Genomic DNA, 15,074 nt, shown 5'->3' with positions numbered 1-15,074 from the left:
TTTAAGGAGAAGGTGCTGTGCTCAGCAAAAGGTGATAATCTGGCCAGCATCTTCACAAGCACATTAGAAGGGCCAATAACATGATGTTGCAAATGTTATAATGGTTTGCCATCAACTGATTAACATGTTATGATATTCAAGCTAAAGTAAACAGGTCTCGTAAGAGACTGGATATGTTGGCTTTGAACTTAAGTGTTTTTTTTTGGCTGAAAATGTGTTTGGCGTCATAAAAGAAAATCACATATTAATGGCCTACATTTTTTGCTTTTTCAAAGGAACCAGAAAGCTTTTTCCTATAGAACTTGGACTGAAGGTGCAGGTGTTTTTGATGTTGAATATTGAAATCTTCATGAGTAATTCTAATCTCATCTTCCCACTGTAGTCATCAAGATCGGTTGACATTTTCCATGTTGTGGACACCGTGTGCAGTGCAGCGTTTAAAGAGCTTTAGTCTTTTACCTGACAGAGCTCATTGACCCCAATCTGAAGATTGATACATTTTAATCCACAGGCATCACAGATGAGAGAGACACTTTCTTCATTGTATTTCATTAGTAGCAATTCACTTCAGTATTTTGAGTTTGCTGCAGGTTGTTTAATAAATTATCACATTTATCGTGCTAAACATGTAATTAAAAAAAAAAAAACTATTAAAAACTAGTATGAAAGGGAACCCCAGGTATTAAATCTTGTATGACTTAATATAGGCCTAACATAAATTACTGAAATATCTAGTAGAAAACCCATGACGGAACGTTATTTAAAAATTCCACACCAATTTATACACATTTTGGACTACAGGGGGCGCCATTATTTAGATGACGTGAAATGGCTGCATTTGTAAGTTACTGGCACTACCTGTTGCTATTTTTACCAAAACACAACTCGGAAAAATAGAGATACAATGAAGATGCCACATTGTGCGCCTTTAGATTGTAATTTTCAGTCGAAGGGCCACAAGAGAAATCGCTTCACTGCTTTTCCCAGTGACAAGAAGAGGAGAAAAAATGGAGAGATGCCCGTGGACGAATAAAACTTAACTTCCTAAAGACCCGTGTCTTTGTTCTCTCCACTTCAGCCTTGATGCCTTTGAGGCTTCAAGTAGACCACAGCTACTGAAAAAGCTTACAAACAGCAGAGACAAGAAATGCTAGGATGTAAATCTGTCAACGCTTGTTATGAAGGAGTTTCTCAGCACGGATTACACTCGACATCCAGGGGCGTTTACACTCCTTGTGGGGAAAATGGACGGTACGGCCTACGCTTATATCCATTGCCACCTGTAAGCGCTTTCAGTATCTGTGGTCATTATATCAGTATTTTATTTACAGAGTTGTGTTGCAGTAAAAATAGCACCAGGTAGCGCCGGTAGCTCACAGAGTGCAACATCATTGAAATAATGGTGCCACACATAGTCGAAAATATGTATAAAAGAAAGTGGATTTTTTTAAATAATGTAAATCTTTCATGGTTTTTCTACTACATATTTCAGTAAGAAAATAGAAATCACATTCGTTCTTGTGAATGACCCTAATGTAAAGTTCCCAAACAATGTATTATTTTCTCAGTTAATTAAATAGGCAAATCAACATTTTAAGAACAACTTCCTTTGTATACGTTTGGTGTAGAGTGAACAACCTATTTCTTTATTACAACAGCGTTTTAGTGCCATGCTAAAAAAAAAATTAAAAATCTAAAATTACGAGATTAAAGTCGTTATATTTTGAGAATAAAGTCAAAATATTTCAAGTATAAAATCGAAATTACGAGAATAAAGTTTAAATATTTTGAGAATAAAGTCAGAATGTTTCTAGAATAAAGTCGAAATTATGAGAATAAAGTCTAAATGTTTCAAGAGTTTAAATGTTTCAAGAATAAAGTTGAAATTTCAAAAATAAAGTCTAAATGTTTCGAGAATAAAGTCGAAATTACATGAAAATGTGAAAAACATTATTGTAAAAGACATCTTGTTTGTATTTTGCTATAAAACTGACAGATTTGACAAATGAATATACTCTCAAAATATTATAACTTTAATCTCATAATTACTATGAATTAATTTTTGTAATTTTGACGTCATTGTCAAAACATTTCAGCGACTTGCAACATTTTGACACTGTATTGACGAAACATTATGACACTTCATTCTCAATTTCGACTGTTGAAACATTTAGACTTTTCTTTTCTTTTCACAGTAATTTCAACTTTATTCTTGTTTTGATTAATTATTAGAAATATTATGAAAATAAAGTCGAAATATTTAGATTTTATTCTTGCAATATTTCGATTCTAATCTCGAAATCTTGAGATTTTTTTATCTTGGCACCAAAACGCTGTCGTACTTTATTCAGCATAACCTCTTTCCATCTTTACGTTAAGACTGCAAAACAAAGGAAGTATCAGCGTTCACCCAGCAACATTTCTGCAAAAAGGCCAACCTGTATTTGTTATAAAATATATAACTTTAATTAGTCAACAACAACGATGAAAAAAAAACAAAAAACAAATAAAAAATACATTACTATAATATTAACCGTTCATAACATCTAATTCTGGATCTTTTTCACATTAGAATATCCTAAAAAAGACAAAACAAGGGGACGAACCACAGTGATGAATAATGTCTTACAAATGAAAGAAAAACAAAATACATTTACAACAACCATTTCACACAGCCCGTTTGCTATGCGTGTTGAAAAACACAACGGAGGCGAAACAGACACATCAGGTAATTGTGCTTGATTCCATCACTAGTTCCGCAAAGTCCTCTGTCTTTAGAAAACAGTCTCTTTCTCTCGCTCTCGATTCATTATGTCAAAGACCATACAGCAAAACAGCAATATCCAGAATTTGACTACATATCTGTACAGTACAAATACAATTCATGCAAACTCAAACAAGCCCCCTAAAGTTCCAAATGATTCCAAATTATCACCTATTAAATGTTTAGAGGTGCCTGCTTGGACGCTTATTACTGAAAATGTCTGGAGAGGTACATACTTAAAAACAATTCTGCTTTGCAAAGAGATGGACAGGACAGAACCCCCAGCTTTGAGATTCTTTGCGTGCAATAGTACATATTTATATAAATGAAATGAACAAAATGAAAAAAAGTGATGTACATACTGTACAGGAGGCTGTAATCAATAATAAACCAAACATATAACACACAGAAACGACTTTATATTTAACACACATTAGCATAGCAACATATGGAAGATCAAGAAGATTAAAAGATGAGTTTCTGATGATATTAAAGTGTTTTTCAAAGTCTTTCGAGAGGTCACAGAATACTCAGATGCACCAAATATATGTAGAAATTCTTTATCAGTACATCTGCAGAATGAGAACACGTGCTTGGCTAAAGGAGTCCGCTAAAAGTACAACGGCTTCAGTCCCATCTGGTATCAAAACATTAAGTGCAGTCGAACTGTCCATCAGGAGTTTCAAATGTCCAACTATGCGGTTAGTGGTATATACATAAGTTTTATGATAACAGTCACATGGTGTGTCATTTATGTGAATACCGCTGTAATAAATATATTGGAAGAAAAGTAACAATGATAACAAAATATTTGCACAGATCTATACACAAAACGTTTTTGTCTCTTCTTTTTTGCTCTATTTCCATACAAAGATATCCACAGAATCTAACTATATACAGCCTACAATAAATACTATGAATTTTCCAAAACGTATTGTTTATTTACTCCTCGGTCGTAATGGTTGCGGGTATACGTTTGTGTGTAATGGTAGTCAAAGACCTTGAGGTCAACCTCAAGTCTCATTCATTGTGGATGTAGTGGGATGTTTTCCCGTCTCATGTCTCAGCCATGCTGCTCTGCTCCTGGTGGTGTCTCCTGTTTCGTGGCTTCCGGAGGTCCTTCTGTACTTCCTTGAGGTCCTTCTTCTTGTGTGCGTGAGTTGCGGGGTCGTCCCCCATCTGCCAGTAGTCCTGGCAGTACTGGTTGATGAGGCCCATCTCTGGTTGGCTGAGGATGGTCAGCAGGTCTTTGTATTGCTCTGCGCTGGGCGTCCAGGCGCTGGACTGGAGAGGTGGCGTGGCGGGAGCGGGGGTTTCAGTTTGGATGGTGTTGACGGTGTGAGCGGAAAGAACCACCAGCTTAAGTTTGACAAGCGTATGCTTGAAGTTCTTCTCGGTGGAGGTGCATTGGTAAACCCCTCCATCGGAGAGCTGGAGAGAGCGCAGGAGGAGACCCTGATCCGTGCGAACGACACGTCCGTCAGAACGGATCTAGGTGGTTGAAGAAAAAAAAAAAAAAAAAAAAAAAAAAAAAAAGATTTTAGGTTAAAATGTAAATTAATGTGAAAATTGATTTTTTTTTGTTATATTTTTTGTCATAGTTGTATCAATTAGCAACTAAAAGTCATAAAATAGAAAAAAATAAAAATAGAAAATAAAAATAGAAAAATTACAAGTATTAATGTTTTTTTTATGCTCATCAAGGGTGCATTTATTTTATTAGAAATACAGTAAAACAGTGATATTATAGAAATAAATGTCAGAAAACTGTAAAATTATTACAACTTAAAATAACTATTTTCTATGTTAATATATATTAAAATGTAATTTATTCCAGTGATGGCAAAGCTAAATTTTCAGCATCATTACTCCAGTCTTCGGTGTCACATGATTCTTCAGAAATCATTCTAATATGCTGATTTAGAAATATTTTTTAGAATTATCAATGTTGAAATCAATTTTTGCTACTTAATATTTTTGTTGAAATGACTACCATTCAAAAGTTAGGGGTAAGTAATATTAAAAAATACATTTTTATTAATTTATTAAAAATAATACAAAAAATTAAACAAATTAATTATTTTATTTAACATGGATCGATTAAAGTGACAAAAACATTTATGTTACAAAAAAATTATATTTTAAAATAAATGCTGTTCTTTTGAACTTTGTATTCATCAAAGACTTATGAAAAAAAAAAAGTTTAATGGTTTACACAAACAAAAATATGATACTAATAAACTGATAATAACACAAAATGTTTTTTGCATAGCAAATTACCATATTAGAATCTGAAGAATCATTTGACGCTCAAGACTGGACTAATGATGCTTTGTTATCACAGGAATAAATTTGTTATCACAGGAATAAATTACATTTTAAAACATTAAAATACAAAACATCTTAAATTGTAATATTTTACTATGTTACTGATTTTATGGCATTTTTTTTTTCATAAATTAAATGCACCTTTGCTAAACAAATATTTGACCAGTAGTGTTTAGGATTATATTAAGCAAATAATATCTCTGTCAACAAAATGCATTATTAAAATAACACAACATTCAAAATATGGCTTTAATATTACATCACTTACAACATAACATTTTGTCAGACATACCTCTCTCCTCCTATCACTGTTCTCCTTTTGGAAATGCCACTTGATTGACACATGAGGAGATCTGGCTTGGCACTCCAGGAATGCTGTGCTTCCCTCTACACCATACTGCACCGTCTCCAACGTGTTCTTATTGGCTGGCAGGAATTAAAACAAAATACTATCTAAAACAATAACCAAAATCAAAAGGAGTTCTTTTACTTCTAAAGTATGTTTTCAATCTAATCTTAAGACTAAGTCAGTTTAAGACTTATTTTGGATTTCTTACCATTGGAATTATAGCCCCTGCATTGTCTTATAGGGTTGCCGTACTTCACATCTTGCCTCCGACTCCGCCTACAGGATTCAGACAACCAGTTTCAACGAATTCAAACAAATGTTGTACATTATATTGAATTGTGATGTGATAATTAAGACATTTACACACACGCAGCTCTCACCTTTTTTGGTTTGCTGAGTAGCGAGAGCAGGACTTTCCATCCCAGGCACAGTAAGGGTCTCTGGCCAAGCAGCAGTCAGCACAGGCCTCTCCGTACACATCACACCTGTGCAGCGCCAGATGAGTGACGCCCACCACTGAACTTACATACAGCTGTTGCTACACGCACAGAAACACAAGAAGATTAGAACATTATAGAAAACATTATATATTAGAGATATAGTGATTCAAAGAATTGCAGGATGACAAATGCTCCTCATTTGTAAATGCCACTGCATAAAATAAAGTGAATAATTGCCGTTTTAAAACTATATTTAATATTATTACTATTAATATTTCAACATTTGTTTTTTTAAGTTCTGAATCTGACATGCAACTTACCCGTTTTGGAGAAATTTTCATAGTAGTGATTGGAGTTGGAACCTGTAATATTAAAACACTTTTAGTTATATATCACTGAAAAAAATATATAATATAACATAATATAATATAATATAATATAATATAATATAATATAATATAATATAATATACACTGCTGTTCAAAAGTGTGGGATCAGTAAGATTTTTAATGTTTTTTAAAGATGAGTTTTGTAATATTGTGAAATATTATTGCAATTTAAAATAATGTTTTTCTATCTTATTATACTTTAAAATATATTTTATGTCTGTGATGCAAAGCTGCAAAGATGCAAAGTTATTACTCCAGTTTACAGTGTCATACGAGTCTTCAGAAATCAACTTAATATTCTGATTTATTATCAGTGCTGGAAACAGCTGTGCTCCTTAATATTTTTTTAAAACCTGTGAAACTTTTTTCAGGATTCTTTTATGAATAAAATGTTAAAAAGAACAATATTTATATAAATAGAAATCTTTTTTAACAATATACATTACTGTTTAAAAGTTTGGGGTCAGTGATTTTTTTTTTTAAACTTTTTTTTGTTTTTTTAACTGATAGAAATTAATACTTCTATTCAGCAAGGGTGTGTTAAATTGATAAAAAGTGATAGTAATGACCTTTATTGTTAGAAGAGATATATATTTTAAATAATTGTTGTTAAAAAAAAAGAAAAAGAATTCTGAAAAAAGTATCACAGATTCCAAAAAAATATTAAGCAGCATAACTGTTTCCAACAATGATAATAAATCAGCATATTAGAATCATTTCTGAAGGCTCATGTGACACTGAAGACGTCAGTAATGATGCTGAAAATTCAGCTTTGCATCACAGAAATAAATACTATTTTAAAGTATATTAAAATACAAAACCGTTATTTTAAATTGTAATAATATTTTACAATTTCATAATATTACTGAGTTTGTTAAAGAGTTTTGTTTCTGCATGTTTAATCATATAAATGCAGCATTGATAAGCACAAGAGATTCCTTTAAAAACATTACTGTAATACAAGATAATAAACAATATGTTTTTGATTTCACTGAAAAATTATAACATAAAACACATACATTTTAATACACAACAACAGTATATTGTATACAGTGTATTCTCAATATGTTGACACAAAGTGTAATGGAAAGACAGTCTTACTCTGAAGACCTCAACCTCCTCCAGAACCAGCTCTTCAGTCTGTAGATCATCTCTTGGCAGGACAATCACTTTCTGAATTGTTCCTCTATCTGTAAATGACCAGAATAGAGGAGTCATAAATATTTATAATATAGAATATTCTTTTTGACTAAATAATGAATGAAGCTGTCTTTAAAAGGACAATGACTGTACTAGATTACTTTTATTAATCTAGAGCTGCTTTATTGTGTACAAAAGTGTTAAAATGAACACTGTCACAAATTTAGCTATTCTAAATGGTTAAACATTTTCCATACAGTTAGTTTTTTAAATGTTAAACCACAGTAGTTATACATTTAAAGTAGATTTTAAATTCCAAATATTGTGTCTGGTCCCATATTTATAGATCCCAGACTATGCATACTGTTTATGTATAAAAAAAACCCTATAAATACACAACTTAACAAGACATCTATGTGTAGATGTGTAGCAAGTTTACCTGTTCCCAAGAAAAGAACTTCATAGTTGCCATCAGCTGCAGCCACTTGGTCCACTGTGATGGTGGTGAACTCATAATCCACATTGGTACGGACCACAAGGGGGCGCTTGTGGACTGGATAGACGGCATTGAACATGGTCGGATGGTTGCGCATGAAGTTGATAACCTCATCGGGGTAATCTTTTGTAGATTTCATATTAGGGGTGAAAGTCCCTCCTGGACACTGAAATCACAGGGATAACGTTAGGTTTTTTTTTTATTTCAGCATCTAAGATTATCCAACATGAATTATCTTGTTCATATGATGTAATAAATGTTAGCGATGACACATACTGTTCCTGGCCGGGGGTAAGGAATTTTACCCTGGTAGGCAACCCACTGGTAGTTTGGCCCTTCCTTATGAGCAAAAGGGCCATTGAAGACCATGCGGACATCAGCCATTGAATAGACACATACTGCTGAACCTTTAAACACCGACCTAGAGATGGAGAAAGAGAAGGATCAATGTGTTAAAGCAAAAAGAGAGGTGGTAGACACAGTATTAGACCACGTCGCTCAGGCCTTGTCACACAGATAATGCAATACTGCACACAATATATTCACTGGGATCAGTAAGACTTCTAATGTTTTTTAACAGAAAAAAACAGCAATATTGTAAAATGTTTTTACAGTATAAAATAATGGTTTTTATTTTAATATACTTTAAAATACAATTTATTCCTGTGATGCAAAGCTGAATTTTCATTAGCTGTTACTCCAGTCTTAAGTGTCACATGTGTCATCATTTTAATATGCTGATTTATTATTAGAATTGTCAATGTTGGAAACAGTTGTGCTTTCAAATATTTTTCTGGAACCTGTGATTCTTTTCGGGATTCTTTGATGAATAACAAGTTAAAAAGAAAAACTTCAAAAAAAGGTTCCAAAAACATATTAAGCCTTATGAGCAACCGTTTCCAACCCTGATAAATCAACATATTAAAATGATTTCTGTAGGATCATGTGACACTTAAGACTAGGTTAACAGCTGATGAAAATTCAGCTTTTTCACAGGAATAAATTATACTTTAAAATATATTAAAATAAAAACAATATTTTATATTGTAACAACATTTTGCAATATTACTTTTTTTCTGTATTTTTGATCAAATAAATGCAGCCTTGATGAGCATTAGAGCCTTCTTTAAAAAACATTACAAGTCTTACTGATCCCAAACTTTTAAGCAGCAGTGTATATGCTGCTGGCCACCAACCATTTGGCTTAATTTTATATGAAATATGACAATCCAATAGATTCCCACTGGTTAAAAATCAAGCCTCAGCCTACATTTTTTACTCCGAAAAACAGTGGGATCAAAATCTAATTTAAGCTTGGAAATAAACAAGGTTTTAGAATTTCGAAATATTCAAAACAAAGAAAGGTCCTTAAATGACTAAGAAATACATTGATTCAATTTAAAAGATCAAATTAAGACATTTGCGGCACGTGAATTTTGGACAAAAGCCTCAAAAGTCATTGAGTGCATGTTGTAATTACAGCAAAAGTGGGACAAACCAAATATAAAGAAATAATTAAATTCATGTTCATTTTACAATTTCATTTTAGACTCAAATATATATGCTAACAATATAATTTGTTATGGAAAAAACAGAAGTATTTTCACTAGTGATCTTACGCTTTTAAACCCGACTGTATGTCATATTACAGACATAATGTGAGTAGAGAATGCAGTTTTACAAATTAACACGAATACAGATAGAGAGTGAGAGAGAAACAAGAGACAGAGGGACTGATAGAGCTGTGAAATCACTTGCAATTGATGGAGAGAGTTTTCACTATCACCACCAAGAATGGTGCTTTTGGGTTTAAAGAGCTCAGACAGAGCCTGAGGGCTTTGCCGATTTTATCTCAAATCTACAACGAGACTGTGATTTGCTCTAACACACACACAGCCTTGTGTATTTACACTGGATGATCAGCATGTAAAACTCATCTAAAATGTTGACAGCTCCCTCTGAGGCCAGCTGTATGATATTTTAGCGTGTACGAATATCCTCTCCTAACCGCATCAGATAGCGGTGGTATTATGTAGATAAGTCCTTATGAGAATATCACATCTCAGATTCACAGAAAAGCTCCTTCCTTTGTGCTGTTGGAGGACTTGTACTACTGTCTGCGAAGCCTGCCAAACACTTGTTATTCAGTATGTTAGAAACAGTCTTCAGCAGCGGAGAAAATGGGGGTGTTGCCCCGTGGGCAACTGGAGTGTGAATATGAAAGCAAATCTATTCAAGCTCCCTTGCCAATCTGATAAGCGGCCTGATTAGTAAGAGGCGTTGAGGGGAAGTGAGGATTGGATCTCGTATTTGGGGAGAGACCGTCGTGAACTTACGCACCCAGACACGGAGAAGACGCCGTAGATGACGGGATTCTTGGTGTCTTGGGTTTTCTGGATGTACACGTCCCCTGAAAAGAAGATTGAATTACTTTAGTTACTGGGTTTGAAGACAAATGAGCTAAATCACATACTTGTGTACTTTGGTGGTGAGAAGAAGGCACATACTTCTAAATAGTAAGACAATGAGTATGTAACGGGACATATTATATTATAACATCATATGATTGTGTCTTGATACCACAAATTCCTAAATTAAGCTAAAATAATTTTTTAAAAGTGCTGTTTGTCGCCAATAGCCTTGTGGTTAGCGTGCCGACATATAGCGGCATTGCGCTGCGGGCGTCCCGAGTTCGATCCCGGCTCATGGACCTTTCCCGATCCCACCCCCTTCTCTCTCCCACTTCACTTCCTGTCTTTACCTAAACTGTCCTATCTAAATAAAGGCATAAAAAAGCCCAAAATATATATATATATATTTTTAAAAAGTGCTGTTTGCATTGTTTTTGGAATATATAACTATATATATGTATATGTGACTTGGACCACAAAACCAGTCTTAAGTAGCATGGGTATATTAGTAGCAATAGCCAAAAATCATTAGGATAATAAGTTAAGATCATGTTCCATGAAGATATTATGTAAATTTCCTACCGTAAATATATCAAAATGTAATTTTTGATTAGTAATATGCATTGCTAAGAACTTCATTTGGACAACTCTAAAAGCGATTTTTGCACCTTCAGATCTGAGATTTTCAAATAGTTGTATCTCGGCCAAATATTGTCCTATCCTTTTAGATGATGTATACATCTCAAATGTCAAAAAATTTCGCATTTCACATTTTACTGAAATAGTTGTCCTTAGAAACCACAACTGTCTCTGTGACAGCTATAGGCTGAGGATACAGCCAAAAGTAAAACTTTTTACAGCCAATCAGAGAATACTCTGATATTGCTTATATCTGGTGATACTAGGTTAGCTTAGGCATAGTTTTAGGTGTGTGGTTCAGGGATTGGGAGATGAATAGATATGGTGTAATGTTAGCTGAAATTAGCAAAATGGCTAAAATTACTTACAGCACCTTTGAGCTTTAGATTTTTACTTGTTAACACAGCTTTGGGTATTGCCTTCCTGACTGCTTTTGCTCTCAAAATGCCAAAAGAGAACAGTCACAAACTTTTCCCTTGTACTGTAGCACAAGGTGTTTTGGGAAAAACTAGCACACTTCAAATTAGCACAAGTTCTTTTCTTCTGAGCCCCTAAAGGGACATGGTGGTGTTCGCTCACAAAACTTCTGTGTTCCCCTGAGAAACTTCGTGTTTGCTCGCAAAAACTTTTTGAGATGGAAATAATACGAGATGAGAAGAAAAACTCAAACTTTCTTGGTTAAATGCAATACTTTTGTGAGAGAACGCAAATGTTTGGCAAATGAATGTAATGTTTTTCAAAGAATTCTTGTGTAAGAGAATTGAAATATACTTTTTCTCATTTTTTTTTCCATTTTTCTGATGCACTATGGGACACACTAATTCTAATTTTGAACTCTATTTGTTAAAGATGTACCAAAATGAAAATTCTGGACCGAATCGGAAACCAAAAATTCTGGACGCACTTGACTGAAAACCAAAACCAAAAATGCTTTTTGATAATTCTTTATTTATTTAAACTATTATTTTATTAAATAATATAAAATAATTTTGTAAGACTTTTTTAAATTTAAGTCAGTAATTTCAATAATGATGAATTTAAAAAATACAAGCCAATAAAATAAACACACTTTTATTGAAAGTAACAATAAATTGGACAGAAAATATGTTAAATATTAAATATCAATATATTATGTTATTCACTTCTATGCAACAGTGAACGAGAGGGTAGCATCATGCTGCCGGTGTGTTATTTGAGCGGACTTTTCCGGTGAGCAACTCAGTGGAAAACCCTGTTTGGGAAACCTGTTTGGAAACAGTAATTATTTTTGCAGCTCAGTCTAGCACTATCACTGACACCAAAATTACTGAAGCTTCATATCAGCAAAAGACACAAAAAGCCAAAAGTCTGTGAGTGTATGTTGGAAGTCACTAAATCTATCTCAGTTTAGTTCCATCACACAAAACACATTGCGTTCAGAGGACAATCTTTCTTTCAGTGTTCCTCTCCGTCTTAGTCTCAGTCTCCAAAATCATCCAGCTTGTTTCAACACAAATTAACCACCAAGGACCAGTGATAGTCTGCTAGCCAAAACGAGAAAGATGGAAAAAGGCCATTGGGAGAAACGGCGTATAACGGGCAGAGCGGGACCATTTTTTTCGGGGTGCATCGTAAGAGCACCATTAACGTTTTACTTGAAGGAGAGTGTAAGGGGGATGGGAGACAGAGGTACATAGAAGGGGCAGAAGGAAAGAAAACAAAAGGAGATTCAGATAGTTTAGGGAATAAGGAGGGCAAACGGTAAAAGCATAGACAGATGTCCCATCAAAAACAGAGAGAGGATGACCTCAGACGGATAGTCACGGCTAAACGGACTAAGTAATCAAGTGCTGAGGGAAAATCCCACACTACGGCGAATGAATTCTCGCTCTTGCCAAGCCACAAAAAACAACCCATAAAACCTCACTGCCCCTCTGAGGAAACGGGAAAACATCTAGTCAAAAACTCCACTGACAAGTTCATTCCTCAAACACAGTGGCAGAGGGAGGGTGAATGACCAACCAAGTGAGAAAAAGAGAGGGCAGAGATGGAGAACGGAGTCCTGAGGGTACCTTGTGCACATGTTACGGGAGCTGTGAAATGAAGCAAACACAGAACGACCGCTTACTCAATTTATGCACATTGCAAAAGCAATGAAATTCCAGCATTCATGCGCTTACATTCATTTGCCTCTGAAGAGTGGCAGAGGCTGTTACAGCTGGTTTGTCAGCCAATCCTATTCAGTCCTGTCAATCAAACTCTCCCACACCGGGAAAGACTCCATTTTGTGCAAGCCTGTTAAGATGCAGCTTACATGCATGCGTTACCTCACACATGTGCACATAAATGCACAATCATGTATGAAGCATAATGCAAAACCACAAAAAAGAGAGATGCTTTTATTTTCACACGACTTCTTAAAAGCCCAATTTGTCATTTTAAGCTCTACAGGAACTTCAATTTCATACTCAGAAACTGCTTGCCTCTATATATTTCTCACAGGCCCTTGTGGCACTTTACGCTTAAGCACAAATGCTACACTCTGCACATACAGGAAAGAGAGGAAATTACTTTTTCCAAGTTATACCCTCTGGAGAGACATATCCATTGAACCATCAGACACGAGCGGTTTCCACAAATGAGCTATATCATGCCCTATCCAGAAATAAGAGGCCTCTTATTTCAGCAAGTATACCGTGAAAATGAACAGAACTGAATATAATACACCTTGGCTGAACACCTCACTGTATATATGAAGTCAATAAAATAGTAAAGCTGTTTTATTTCATGTTTTGCAATCTCCACAGAATCATAGAACATAAAATGCCCCCAAGATATCAGAATTAGATGAAAAGATTTATCAAATAATCAGCGCTCTAACAAAAACTGTCACTGTGTACTATCATGGTTGTCTTAGATATGTGTTATGACAATACAGTGCTTGCTAGCGCCATGGTATTCTTGGAAGTGGCATATATAAAACTCATATATTTCAATACCAAAATATATTACAAAGTACTACAATATTACCATCTGATCACTCATGGTAGCACCAAAATACAGTAAACTGACAAAAAATGTATCATGGTATTACCACATTAAAAAAGGTAATAAATTATAGCACCATCGTATAATTAACATACTTGGAAAAAGTACTATGCATTTATCTGATGATGTTAACACTTAACCATGGTACTGCCACAGTACTTTTTGTAACTGCAAGTATCATGGTACAGTATATATATCAAAGTACCGCGGTATTACACTTTTTTGTTACGAAAAGGTAACAAAAAAGAAAGTACTATGGTTTTAGCAAAGTATTCTGTATATGTAAAACATAAGAATCAAAAATTACAGTACAATGGTATATTAAAAATATAGTCATTAGGGTCAATTTTTGGAAATTATGATAGGACAATATTTGTCTGATATATTTGAAAATCTGAAATCTGAGGGGAAAAAAATCTAAATATTGAGAAAATCGCCATTAAAGTTGTCCAAATGAAGTTCCTAGCAATGCATATTACTAATCAAAAATTAGATTTTGATAGATTTTCAGTAGAAATTTACAAAATATCTACATGGAACATGATCTTTACTTGACATCCTAATGATTTTTGGCATTAAAGAAAAATCGACAATTTTGAACCATACAATGTATTTTTGGCTATTACTACAAATATAGCCATGCTACTTATGACTGGTTTTGTGGTCCAGGGTCACATATTTAAAAGTACCTTGCTTTTTTATCTGATAATGCTAATAGTTTACCGTGGTACCACCACTGTACCTTTTGTAAGGGTAATTATCATGTTGTATATCGAATATAAGAGTACCATGGTATTACACTTACAAAAAGGTAACAAAGAAGTACTATAGTTTTAGCATGGCATTCTGCATAAGTACAAGATAAAAATGATAAATTATAGTACAATGGCATATTTAAAATATTTTAAAGTAGCATGGTTTTATCTGATAAAACTAACACTTTACTACAGTACTGCATCAGTATTTTTGTAAGGCTCAGTATGATAGTATATATCAACTACTATGGTATCACACCTACAAAAAAGTAACTACTATGGTAATATCATGGTATTTTGGATGTTTACCATATTTAAAAAATCCTCTATATAACC

General features: G+C 34.0%; 1 protein-coding gene across 2 annotated transcripts in view; it reads right to left on the bottom strand.

Moving 5' to 3' along the window:
• Window positions 1–2,463: 2,463 nt before the first annotated feature.
• sema3fa (sema domain, immunoglobulin domain (Ig), short basic domain, secreted, (semaphorin) 3Fa) overlaps window positions 2,464–15,074 on the bottom strand; it is a 51,811-nt gene continuing 39,200 nt past the window's right edge. For both annotated transcript variants that reach the window (XM_051112003.1, XM_051112004.1), the window contains 9 exons: window positions 10,247–10,316; window positions 8,183–8,327; window positions 7,850–8,072; window positions 7,372–7,460; window positions 6,202–6,243; window positions 5,822–5,979; window positions 5,650–5,717; window positions 5,385–5,518; window positions 2,464–4,255 (listed from right to left, as the gene is read on the bottom strand). In XM_051112003.1, the coding sequence (XP_050967960.1) occupies window positions 3,821–4,255; window positions 5,385–5,518; window positions 5,650–5,717; window positions 5,822–5,979; window positions 6,202–6,243; window positions 7,372–7,460; window positions 7,850–8,072; window positions 8,183–8,327; window positions 10,247–10,316 (1,364 nt within the window). In that variant the 3' untranslated portion in view covers window positions 2,464–3,820. The remainder of the gene's footprint in view (window positions 4,256–5,384; window positions 5,519–5,649; window positions 5,718–5,821; window positions 5,980–6,201; window positions 6,244–7,371; window positions 7,461–7,849; window positions 8,073–8,182; window positions 8,328–10,246; window positions 10,317–15,074) is intronic.

Source organism: Labeo rohita, chromosome 6, assembly GCF_022985175.1.
Source record: "Labeo rohita strain BAU-BD-2019 chromosome 6, IGBB_LRoh.1.0, whole genome shotgun sequence".
NCBI classification, from domain to species: domain Eukaryota; kingdom Metazoa; phylum Chordata; class Actinopteri; order Cypriniformes; family Cyprinidae; genus Labeo; species Labeo rohita.
Note: the sequence above shows the minus strand (reverse complement) of the source record. Positions and strands in the feature narration are given on the sequence as shown.